The 11,764-nt window shown below is 68.5% G+C and overlaps 2 protein-coding genes across 2 annotated transcripts in view; both read left to right on the top strand.

The window, feature by feature from the left end:
• Positions 1-595: 595 nt before the first annotated feature.
• On the top strand, positions 596-1,780 carry LOC101931369 (cytochrome c oxidase subunit 6B2). Its single transcript, XM_024112481.3, is given in 4 exon segments — positions 596-852; positions 854-947; positions 1,140-1,240; positions 1,564-1,780. Coding segments are annotated over 4 exon segments (291 nt in total). The 5' UTR covers positions 596-810; the 3' UTR covers positions 1,618-1,780.
• A 733-nt stretch (positions 1,781-2,513) lies between these two features.
• Positions 2,514-11,764, top strand: part of RASIP1 (Ras interacting protein 1) — a 10,747-nt gene continuing 1,496 nt past the window's right edge. Inside the window, 17 exon segments of the mRNA XM_065571881.1 lie at positions 2,514-2,725; positions 4,513-4,667; positions 5,131-5,497; positions 5,499-5,660; positions 5,662-5,710; positions 6,127-6,179; positions 6,181-6,390; positions 6,392-6,448; positions 6,450-6,500; positions 7,407-7,764; positions 7,767-8,026; positions 8,493-8,530; positions 8,995-9,146; positions 9,350-9,465; positions 9,652-9,675; positions 9,677-9,893; positions 11,725-11,759. Coding sequence (XP_065427953.1) covers positions 4,534-4,667; positions 5,131-5,497; positions 5,499-5,660; positions 5,662-5,710; positions 6,127-6,179; positions 6,181-6,390; positions 6,392-6,448; positions 6,450-6,500; positions 7,407-7,764; positions 7,767-8,026; positions 8,493-8,530; positions 8,995-9,146; positions 9,350-9,465; positions 9,652-9,675; positions 9,677-9,893; positions 11,725-11,759 — 2,283 coding nt within the window. The 5' untranslated portion in view covers positions 2,514-2,725; positions 4,513-4,533.

The following is an 11,764-nucleotide window of genomic DNA, read 5'->3' as shown; positions in this document are numbered from 1 at the left end:
GCTGGGAGTTTGGGGAGGGATCCCTGCAGTGGGGGGGGGGCGGTGAGGGGGAGCGCAGGCTGCGGGGGGGGGGGGGGTGCAGGCCAGGGACTACTCATGGGGGGATCCTGACAGCCGGGGGAGTCGGGGAGGGATCCAGCAGTGGGGGGCCGCAGGCTGGGGGAGGGTCGGGGCCAGATCCCATCAGCAGCCCTGGGGGCCAGAGGGAAAGGTCACCCCCCATTTTATTCTTTCTCCCTTTAGAAACCCAAAGCAACTGAATTTACTAGCTTGGGGCATTGGGGGTGAGACACAGGTGAGCCCGAGCACTGGGAGGGGAGTGGGGGCCAGCGGTCAGAGCGGAGGGGCTGGGAGCCAGGACTCCTGGGTTCTCTCCCTGGCTCTGGGAGGGGAGTGGGGCCAGCGGTCAGAGCGGAGGGGAGGACTCCTGGGGTTCTCTCCCTGGCTCTGGAGAGGGGAGTGGGGCCAGCGGTCAGAGCAGAGGGGCTGGGAGCCAGGACTCCTGGGTTCTCTCCCTGCTCTGGGAGGGGGAGTGGGGCCAGCGGTCAGAGCGGAGGGGCTGGGAGCCAGGACTCCTGGGTTCTCTCCCTGGCTCTGGGAGGGGAGTGGGGCCAGCGGTCAGAGCGGAGGGGCTGGGAGCCAGGACTCCTGGGTTCTCTCCCTGGCTCTGGGGCGGGAAATGGGGTCTGGTGGCCCAGCGGGGGCTGGAACCAGGACTCCTGGGTTCCAGCCCAGCTCTGAGAGGGGAGTGAGGCCCAGCGGTTAGAGCAGTCCAGCCTCTCCACTTTCACCTGCCTACTTTTTTCAAGAATGCAGAGCTCCTATGGAGCCGGCGGGGGGGAGAAGGGCGTCCCCTGAGGGGTCCCGGGGGTATTACCGCACGGCCCCCTTCGACCCCCGCTTCCCCAACACAAACCAGACCCGCAACTGCTACCAGAACTACCTGGGTGAGTGGCAGAGGGCCCTCGGGGGGGGGGGAGAGGGGGACTAGGAGCCAGGACTCCTGGGTTCTCCCCCTGGCTCTGGGAGGAGAGTGGGTAGTTGTGGGGAGGGATTGGCTATGAGGGGCAGGGTGGTGAGGTTGGCTCACTGGCGCCTCCTTGTGGTGGCAGAGGGTAACACGTGCTGTCTCCCTGCAGACTATTACCGCTGCCTGAAGACACTGGGGGCGAAGGGAAAGGACACCAGGCCATGCCAGTGGTACTACCGGGTCTACAAGTCCCTGTGCCCCATCTCCTGGGTATGTGGGGTGCCAGAACCCCAGGGGTACCCCCCACTCTGCACTCAGTGGGGAGAGGAGGGGAAAAGGTCCCAGGGCCCTATCCTCCACCCTCTTGAGCCAGTCAGTCCCCTGCCCTGGGGCTGGATGGGAGCCAGTACCCCCAGGGGAAAGACCCCCCTGCCCCATTCTCTGCCCCTTGTTGGGAGAGGGGCTGGGCCCTGCTCTGTGAGGGGAGTGGGGGGGGCCCTGCTGCCCCCTGCTGGGAGGGCTAGGCCCTGCTCTGTGTGGAGCTGCCCATCTGGGTATGGCCCCCACCCCTAACCCCGTTTCCCTTCTGCCAGGTGAAGCGCTGGGATGAGCAGCGGGACGACGGCTCCTTCGCTGGCAGGATCTAGGCACAGCTGCACCTGGGGGTGCTGGGGGAGAGGCAGACCCCCCAGGCCCCGCCCTGTGGCGAGGCCCTGCCCACTCCGGCACATCCTGTGGCGACTGACCTCGCTGGCTCCTCACAGACCCACAATAAACCCGCTTCTTGCATAATTTGGCTCTGGAGTCCAAGTGTCCTAGTCCCCATAGCGCTCCCTCTGAGGAGATCCCCCGCGAGCCTGGAGGCTGGGTTTGGGGGAGCCCCAGGCGCTGCGAAGCCCTAGTGGGGACGCTGGCTGGCACAGGCCGGACCAGCCCCAGTGCATCCCCTCCCTGCCCCCCCACACTGTGTCCCTCTCCACACACACACACTGCTCCCCCTTTCACCCCCACACTGCATCCCTTCCCCCACTGCCCCGTCCCCCAGACAGTGCCCTCTCCCTCCCACCCACTGCCCCCCACATCCCGTGTCCTCCCCACCCCCCTCATGCCCCTCCCTCACACACATTTGCTGCCCAACGGTGCCCCTCCCCCATGCATTGCTCCCCATATCATGGCCCTGCCCCCTCCCCCACTCACGCCTCCCCCATCGCACCCCTACCCCCCACACATTGCATCCCCCACTGCCCCTCTTGTGCCCCCTGCCCTGACATACACCGTTCCCCCTCCCCCTCACAGCCCCCCACATTGTGCCCCTCCCTCCCCTCATGCCTCCCTATCGCACCCCTTCCCCCCACATTGCATCCCCCCACTACCCCCCCTCCCCCACTCACTGCCCCCCACCACGCCCCCCCACCGCTCCCTCTCGCTTGTGGCCCCGCACCCCCTTTGCTCTGCCCCTCCCCGCCCCACAGGCTCCGTGTCCCCCGCCCCGTCGGAGGGGCCCCGCTTCCTGGCCCGGCTCCTTTTCCTGCCCCCACCCCCCCCCCCCCAGCACCGGCCGGGCGGGGGCCGGGGGAAATCCGCGCTCAGTGACTCCGGCCCCGACTGGCAGCGGGCTGGCCGCAGAGCTGGGGCTGGGCTGGGGGTCGCGCCCCACCGAGGGGGCCATGGGGCGGGCGGGGCAGCCCCCAGGCTGGAGCTGAGCGCGGGAGCGGAGCCCAGGAGAGGAGACGTCCGGCCCCGCGACGGGACTGGGTAACCCCCCCCCTTTCCTCTGGGGCAGGAGCTGGGGAAGGGTCGGGGGGGGAGGGTGATCGGGGGCAGCCAGCGGGGGGGGAAGAAGGGGGGTGATCGGGGGCCAGGCGGGGGGGGCATCAGGGGCCAGCCGCGGGGGTGGGTCAGAGTCAGGTGATTGGGGGTCAGCGGGGGGGGGAAGTGGGGTGATCGGGGGCAGTCAGCCGGGGTGGGGGAGTGGGGTGATCGGGGGCAGCCAGCTGGCCCTCAGCCTCCCCCCCCCCGCCCGCTCTAACCAGTAGCCCCCACTCCCCACCTAGAGTGGGGGATGGAACCCAGGAGTCCTGGTTTCCCAGCCAGGCTCCTTACAGCTTTGGGGTAGGGGCGAAGGGGGGGTAGTTCGGGAGGGCAGCCAGCAACCCGGGGGCAGAGGAAAATTGGGGTGATGGGGGGCAGCCAGCTAGCTGGGGGGAGGGGCGAACTGGAGGTAATTGGGGGCTCCAGAGCTCAGATAGAACCCAGGAATCCTGGCTCTCAGCCCCCACCCCGCTCTATCCAGAGTGGGGGACGGAACCCAGGAGTCCTGGTATCCCAGCCAGGCTCCTTACAGCTTTGGGGCATTGAGGTCCCCTCCGACCCTCACCCTGGGGAGGGGGAAGCGTTTGAACCAATAAAGGGCCTTGAAAGACAGCCCAGGATGGCCCTGGGCTCCCTCCACCTCCATGGATCCCAGCCCCCGGAATGCAGCTGGCTCTGGAGTGTAGCGGGAGCGGGAGCTTGTAGCCAAATCTAACTTGTTGGAAGCCACTAGCTGTGCGCTGGCAGTACCAGAGCTGGCCCCCAACATCCCGGCCCCCCAACCTACCCCTTTCCCCACTCACCCCAACATCCCGGCCCCCAACCTAAACTCACCCCAACATCCCAGCCCCCAACCCACTCCCCAACCCCCACTCACCCCAACATCCCGGCCCCCCAACCTACCCCCATCCCCCACTCACCCCAACATCCCGGCCCCCAACCTACCCCCATCCCCCATCCCCCACTCACCCCAACATCCCAGCCCCCAACCTATCCCCATCCCCCCTCACCCCCACATCCCAGCCCCCAACCTACCCCCATCCCCACTCACCCCAATATTCCGTCCCCCAACCTACCCCCTTCCCCACTCACCCCAACATCCCAACCTCCAACCTATCCCCCCTTCCCACTCACCCCAACATCCCAACCCCCAAACCTACCCCCCCTTCCCCACTCACCCCAACATCCCAACCTATCCCCCCTTCCCCACTCACCCCAACATCCCAACCTCCAACCTATCCCCATCCCCCCCTCACCCCAACATCCCGGCCCCCAACCTACCCCCATCCCCCATCCCCCACTCACCCCAACATCCCAGCCCCCAACCTATCCCCATCCCCCCTCACCCCCACATCCCAGCCCCCAACCTACCCCCATCCCCACTCACCCCAATATTCCGTCCCCCAACCTATCCCCTTCCCCCACTCACCCCAACATCCCAGCCCCCAACCTACCCCTGTCCCCCACTCGCCCCAATATCCCATCCCGCAACCTACTCCCATCCCCCCCCTCACCCCAATATCCCAGCCCCCAACCTATCCCCAGCCCCCACTCACCCCAACATCCTGGCCCCTAACCTGCCCCTCCCCAGCGCCCTGCAGCCTCCTGGCCCCTCTCTAGCGCCCTCTGCAGGGTCTGGCTGCCGGCTCCCACCCCGTCTGGCTAGGCCGCTGCCCCTGGCACGACTGCCTGGCTCCTGCCAGCGCTCTGCCATGGCCGTGTCCCCCCAGGTGCCCGGCGCCCCTGGCACCATGTTCTCGGAGGAGCGGAAGGAGGGCAGCCCCCGCTTCGGGAAACTCCACTTCCCCGTCGGCCTATGGATCAACTCGCCCAAGAAACACTTCGTCAAGATGAGCCGCCGCTGGCCCAGTGTGGGCTCCGTCAGGTACCAGCCCCCTCCCTCCTGCCCCCTGGAAGAGCCCCCCCCTGCCCCCTGGAACGGCCCCCATCCCTCCTGCCCTCCGGACCGCCCCACAGCCCTGGTATCTGGCCTCCTGGATCAGCCCCATGGGCCCAACACCCCAGTATCCAGGCCCTTCCACCCCCTGGAGCAGCCCCACAGGCCCAACTACCCTGGTATCCTGCCCCCAGATCAGACCTATGGGCTCATCTATCCCAGTATCCCTCCCTCTCCCTGCCCCCAAATCACACCCACAGGCCCATCTATCTCAGTATCTTGCCTCCTTCCCGTCCCCCCAGTCAATCCATGGGCTCATCTCCCCAGTATCGCCCCCTCCCTGTCCCCCTAGGCCAGCCCCACAGACCCCTCTAGCCCACACTCCCAGCCTCCCTCGTCCGCTCAGAGCAATGGGCCCATTTAACCCGGCCTCCCCGCCTTCCCTCCCCAGGTCCACCTCCTCGGACACCGCCAGCCGGGGCAGCGAGACGGTGGAGCTGCGTCCCGCCGGCAAGGCGAAGGCGGGCCGCCACAAGCGCCTCTCCAACCTGTTCCACCGCAGCACCAGCAGTGGGGCGGGCGTGGGGGGCGGGCGCTGGGGCAGCGAGAAGAAGCTGGCGGATCTCATCGACCCGGTGCCCGAGGACCTGGTGGAGCTGTCCAGCCAGCCCCAGCTGCCGGGCATCCTGAAGATCTTCGGGGGAGCCATCTCCCGGGGCGCCAACTACAAGAGCGTGCTGGCCACGCCACGCTCCACGGCGCGCCAGCTGGTGCGGGAGGCGCTGGAGCGCTACGGGGTGGCACCGGAGGAGGAGGAGGGGGGGCTACGTGCTGTGCGACGTGGTGGGGCGCTTCGAGGGGCCCGGTGGGGCCTGGCAGGCCGAGCACCTGCGCCCCGTGGGCGACACCGAGCGGCCCCTGGTGCTGCAGGACGTGTGGAAGCCCAAGGCCGGCCTGTCACGGCGCTTCGAGGTGCGGCTGTCGGCGCGAGGTGGAGAGGGTTGGCGAGGCCGAGGATAACGAGACGGCGGGTGAGGCTGCAGTGGGGGCTGCCCCCATCCCCTGGGTTGTCCCAGGCCGGGAGCCACGGGACCCCCGGGCATGCTAGGCTGTGAGTCACGGGACCTCTGGGCATGCCAGGCTGGGAGTCATGGGACCCCTGGGTCATCCCAGGCCAGGAGCCACGGGACCCCCGGTCATCTCCCCAGCCTGAAGCTACTGGGTCCCCCAGTCGTCTTCCGTCTCAGAGACATGCCCCCCCATCTTCCCGCAGCCAGGAGCCACGGGACCCTCCGTCGTCCCAAGTTCGGAGCCATGGGGCCCCCCAGTTATGTCCTGCCTCGGAGCTACAGGCACCGGGGGCGGGGAGCCGGGCTGGGGATCCCTGAAAGCCCCGGAGTGGGGAGCCAGTCAGCCCCCTCTGAGGCTCCCCCTTCTCGCCCCCCAGGCATCAACGCCCAGGCGCGGCGGCTGCAGAAGAGCCGCTCACGGGCGGCCTCGGGGGGGGCCGGCTCCCAAGGAGCGGGCCGACAACCTGTCCCTGCGCCGCAGCATCAGCGACATGAACCTGAGCGCCCGCAAGCGGCGTGAGCGCAAGGCCGTGCTGAGCGTGGCGGGTGCCGAGGTGGGGCCGGCCGGCGAGGAGCAGGAGGAGGAGGTGGCCCCGGCCCAGGAGGCAGAGCCGGCGGACGGGGGCGCCAAGTCCGGGGAGGGCCGAGGACTCGGCGGACGGGGCCAACCTGGAGCAGCTGTCCCAATGCCTGATCCAGCCCCCCCACCCAGCACCCCTACTTCCTGCTGCTGCTCGGCTGCGACAAGCAGGTAGGGCAGGGGGCTCTGTGGGGCGCTGGGCTGCAGGGAGCGGGGGCTCTGTGGGGCGCTGGGCTGCAGGGAGCGGGGCGGGGGGCTCAGCAGGGGGCGTTGTGCTGCAGGGGGCGGGGGCTCTGTGGGACGCTGGGCTGCAGGGAGCGGGGCGGGGGGCTCAGCAGGGGGCGTTGTGCTGCGGGGGGCGGGGGGCTCAGTGGGGGGTGCCGGGCTCCGGGGGGCAAGGTGGGGGCTCGGCAGGGGGCGCTGGGCTGCGGTGCGAGGTCAGTAGGGGGGTGCTGACTCCAGCCCCCAGGACCATTTGCTCCCCACTATGGTCCAGCACAGAGCATGCTGGGAGCACAGCTTTCCCATAATGCTTTGCACTCTCTGGGTCAGCCTTGGGGGAGGGAAGGGTTGGTGGGAGTGCTCCAGGATGTGGGGAAGGGTGCAGTAATGGAAGAGCCCATTTTAACATAGAAAATAGGGGGGCTTCCCAGAAGAGACAATTTTAACCAACAAAAATGGGGGTGCAATAGCAGGGTGGCCCATTTTCTCACAGAAACTGGGGGTGGGGCAAAAAGGGTAGAACCCATTTTACCATAGAGGGGATTCCTGGGGAGAGCTCCCCCCTCCAAGAGTGGTGGGGGTGCCACAGTGGGAGAGAGCCCATTCCCCTCCCCCCCAGAAGGCAGGGGTGGCATGGCGGGAGAGCCCATTCCCCCTAGAGGGCAGGGGTGGCATGGCGGGAGAGTCCATTCCCCCCCCAGAGCGTAGGGGGTGGCATGGCGGGAGAGCCCATTCCCCCCAGAGGGGCAGGGGTGGCATGGCGGGAGAGCCCATTCCCCCACAGAGGGCGGGGCAGGCCCGCTTCCGATGGCACGCCCATGTTTTGACGCCATTTTCCCCCCGTCACCCCCCCAGGATTTTGTGATCTACGTGATGACCCGGCGCCGGCACATCTTTGGGCGCCGCCCCCAGCCCGACAAGGGGGGCTACGTGGACACCTTCCTCTGCGCCCCGGACATCCTGCCCCGCCACTGCTGCGTGCGGGAGGCTGAGCCGGCCCCGGGGCCGGCCCTGGTGCGGCCCTTCCGGGGGGCGGCCGTCACCCTCAACGGGGGGGCCCTGGTGCGCGAGGCCGAGCTGCACCCCGGGGACCTGCTGGGGCTGGGCCAGCACTTCCTCTTCATGTACAAAGACCCCCGGACCCCCCAGCCCCGGCCGGCCTGGCTGCCCCGGCCCTGGGTCTCGCCCGGGCTGGCGGGCGCCTTCTCGTGCCAGCCTGTGGGCGCTCCCTCCAGGAGAGGCAGGACGCCTTCCAGGCCTACGTGGAGAGCCGGGAGCCCGAGCTGCGCTACCGGCCCCAGGAGGAGGAGGCGCTGCTGAGGGAGATCATCCGGCTCCAGGGGGCCACCGCCTTCAACCTGGCCCCGGCCTTCCTCCTGGGCCTGTGCCTGGAGCACTCCACCCGCGTGCTGGAGCCCAGCCACTTCCCCCGCCTGGTGGCCAGGATGGCCCAGCTGGTCAAGGAGGCCGTCTGGGTAACGAGAGGGGGTGTGGGACGGGGGATCGGGGCTGGGGATCAGCAGGGGCGGACTAGCCACTGGGCCAATTGGGGGGCCCCGGAAAAATGGGTGCCCCGACCCGCTCTGCCCACCCACCCAGCGCTCCTACTAGAGGTGTGGGGCTTGGAGTGCCGGGTGGGGGACCCCATGTCCCCAGCAGCAGCACATGGGGGTGGGGACGGACGGCAGGTAGAAGGGGTGGGGGGAGGGGCCCCACTTGGTCTGGCCCAGGGACCCACAAAATCCCAATCCTCCCCTGGGGGTCAGGGACCCCTCCCAGAGTGGGGGAAAGGCTGAGGGAAGAATGGCTGGGGGCAGGGTCCCCTTTGTATCCCAGGGTGGGGGCAGAGCTGGGGGCCCCAAGTGTATCGGGGGGCAGGGATGGGGGACTGTGACAGCAGCCCCAAGGCCCGTTCCGGATCAGCTCTTTCTTCCCTGCCAGGAGAAGATCAAGGAAGTCGGGGACCGGCAGCCGGAAAAGTGAGTGAGACCCCTGGACCCCGGTCACACCCCACCCTGGGCGTGGGGGCTCCCTGTCTCGCCCCCCCTCTGCGGCAGGGGGCAGGGTAGGGGGTGCTCTGTCCTCAGACTCCAGCCCCCACACCAGAGGGGTTCTATCTTAGTGCCGGGCGAGGGGACCCCAGATACACAGCCCCCACACCCACCCAAGAGGGGCCACGTCCCAACGCCAGGTGAGGGGTCCCCGTATACCCAGCCCCGCCCCACCCGAGGGGCCACATCCCAGCATTGAACAAGGGGTCCCCATATACCCAGCCCCTGCGCCCCACTCCAGAGGGGCAGTTAACCCCTTCACAGCTGAGTATGTCTCAGTGGAAGCTGCTAAGAACTGCCCGGGGTCCCAAAGGGCCTGGGGAGGGGGGCAAGGTGTCCCAGCAGCTCCGATGATCCCCCAGTCGCTCCTCCCACCCCTCTCTCCCTCCCAGCCAACAGGACAAAGGCCAGGTGGGGGCGCTCAGCATCGAAGAGGTGGCGGCCGACTTGCGCCCCCTGATGCTCTGGATGGCCAACGCCATGGAGCTGCTCAACCTGGTCCAGAAGAAAGTGCTGGACTTGGAGAAAGAACTCGACCTGGAGGGTGAGCAGGACGCCTGGGTTCTCTCCCCAGCTCTGGGAGGGGCGGTGGGGGCTAGTGGTTAGAGCAGGGGGGGCTGGGAGCCAGGACGCCTGGATTCTCTCCCCTGTAGGGGCTGGTGGGGTGAATCCCACAGGGATGGGATGAGCTTGGCAGCGAGCGCAGCTCACAGAGCCCCACAGCCGGCCCCCCTTTCTCCTCCCCAGGAAGTTCCCATGATGCTTTGCTGTCCAGCGACCTGGAGACCTGCGACGAGGCCATGGCGGTGCTGGACGAGGTCATCATGTCCACATTCCAGCAGTCGGTGTATTACCTGACCAAGGTGAGTTCAGCCCCCCTGCAGCCCAGCGCCCCCTAGTGCTGCCCCTATGGCATTGGGGCCCGTCCTGCCTGCCCAGGGAGAGCGCCCCCTGCTGAATCCCCCGCTCCCTGCAGCCCAGCGCCCCCTAAAGCCCTGCTGGCTTATTGCCGCCCATGCCTGGTGTTTAACCCTTTCCTTTCTGGGCAGACCCTGTACTCAGCCCTGCCCGCCCCTGCTGGACAGTAACCCCTTCACTGCCACGGCGGACCTGTCCCATGCCCAGGAGCTGAGCACCATGCCCGAGGGCATCCGTGGCACCCTGGCCATCTACCAGGCCACGCTGGAGCTGACCCGGGAGTGTGAGCTACACCCCGACCTGGTATCCCAGACCTTTGGCTACCTCTTCTTCTTCTCCAACGCCTCCCTCTTCAACACTCTCATGGAGAGAGGTGAGTGGCTGGGTTCTCTCCTGCTCTGGGGGGGGGGGAGTGGGGTCTAGTGGTTAGAGCAGGGGAGCTGGGAGCCAGGACTCCTGGGTTCTCTCCCCGGCTCTGACAGAGGCTCCGTTCTCCTGAGCCAGACTCAGTGAATCACAGGCAGCCCAAAATCCCAGCTGCCCTCCCCCTGTTTCCTCCCATTGTCCCATCCCGGGAGCAGCAGGAAGGCAGCTCCTTCCTGCCCATGGGCCCCGGGCGGGGGCAGGGCAGGAAATGGGTCCTCCCCACCCCCACCGTGCCAGGAACCAAGGCAGGAGGGGAGGGGGCTCAGTCAGTGGGGGGGGGGCAGGAACCACTGTGGGCTTGGGAACGGTTGATCCGGGGGAGGGGCATTGGGGGGGTTGCTGGGGGCTACCCTAAATCCTGACTCTGGGGCAGGGCTCCCAGCTGTGTGTCTTCCCCCCTTCCCCCAGTCTCAGCCCCTGGCTCCCTGCCCCCCCACCTATCCTCCCCCCCCCCGACCATCACACCCCCCACACATCACAGTCTGCTTCACTCCTGCCCCTTCGTACTGCTCATGTCTCATGGTGGGTGAGTGGTCAGGATATGAGGAGGGGCGGGGGTGGATGGATGGATGCGGGGTTGGGAAGGTGGATGGATGGGAGGAAAGGTGGGGGGTGGCCGGGAGGGGAGGTGGGGGGACGGATGAGAGAGAAGATTGGGGGGACGGCTGGGGGGAAGGTGAGGGGGACAGCTGGGGAGGAAGGCAGGGGGGTAGCTGGAAGGGAAGGTTGGGGGGACGGGTGGGAGGGAAGGGGAACACGCCCGGGAGGGGAGGCGGGGGGACGGATGAGAGGGAAGGCGGGGGGATGGCCGGGAGGAAAGGGGACAGGGATGGCAGGGAGGGGAGGTGGGGGGATGGACGGGAGGGAAGGTCGGGGGGATAGCCGGGGCGGAAAGCGGGGGGGGGGGATGGGTGGGAGGGAAGGTGGGGGGGATGTTAGGGAGGGGAGGCGAGGGACTGATGGGAGGGAAGGTCGGGGGGATGGCTGGGAGGGAAGAGGGGGGATCGCCCGGGAGGGGAGGTGGGAGGACAGATGGGAGGGAAGGTCGGGAGGATGGCTGGGAGGGAAGGGGATCGGGGGTGGCTGGAGGGGAAGGTCTGGGGGATGGCCAGGAGGGGAGGCGGGGGATTGCGGGGGGATGCCCGGGAGGGGAGGTGGGGGGACGGATGGAGGGAAGGTTGGGGGGACGCCTGGGAGGGGAGGCGGGGGGCGGATGGGAGGGAAGGTCGGAGGGATGGCTGAGGGGGAAGGCGGGGAGGACGGATGGGAGAGGAGGCGGGGGGATGGCCGGGGGGAAAGGAGGGGGGACGGATGGGAGGGGAGGGGGGGGCGGATGGGAGGGAAGGTCGGAGGGATGGCTGGGGGGGGAAGGCGGGAGGACGGATGGGAGAGGAGGCGGGGGGATGGCCGGGGGGAAGGGGGAGACGGATGGGAGGGGAGGGGGAGGGGGGGGCGGATGGGAGGGAAGGTCGGAGAGATGGCTGAGGGGGAAGGCGGGGAGGACGGATGGGAGAGGAGGCGGGGGGATGGCCGGGGGGAAGGGGGGGACGGATGGGAGAGGAGGCGGGGGGGATGACCGGGGGGAAAGGGGGGGGACGGATGGGAGGGAAGGTCGCGGGGACGCCCGGGAGTTAAGATGGATGGATGGATGGATGGGTGAGTTGGAGAGTGGGTGGGTGGCTGGATCCTGCCCCCAGCGCGGGGCCGAGGCCCAGCTGCCCTGGGGTCTCATCCAGCCCACCCTGCTGTGACTGTGGGTCTCCTGCTTCCGTCGCCAGGCACCGGGGGGCCCTTCTACCAGTGGGCAAAGGCCGTGCA

The sequence above is a fragment of the Chrysemys picta genome, chromosome 17, assembly GCF_011386835.1.
Source record: "Chrysemys picta bellii isolate R12L10 chromosome 17, ASM1138683v2, whole genome shotgun sequence".
Lineage (NCBI taxonomy): Eukaryota > Metazoa > Chordata > Testudines > Emydidae > Chrysemys > Chrysemys picta.
This window is presented reverse-complemented; position numbering and strand designations above follow the sequence as displayed.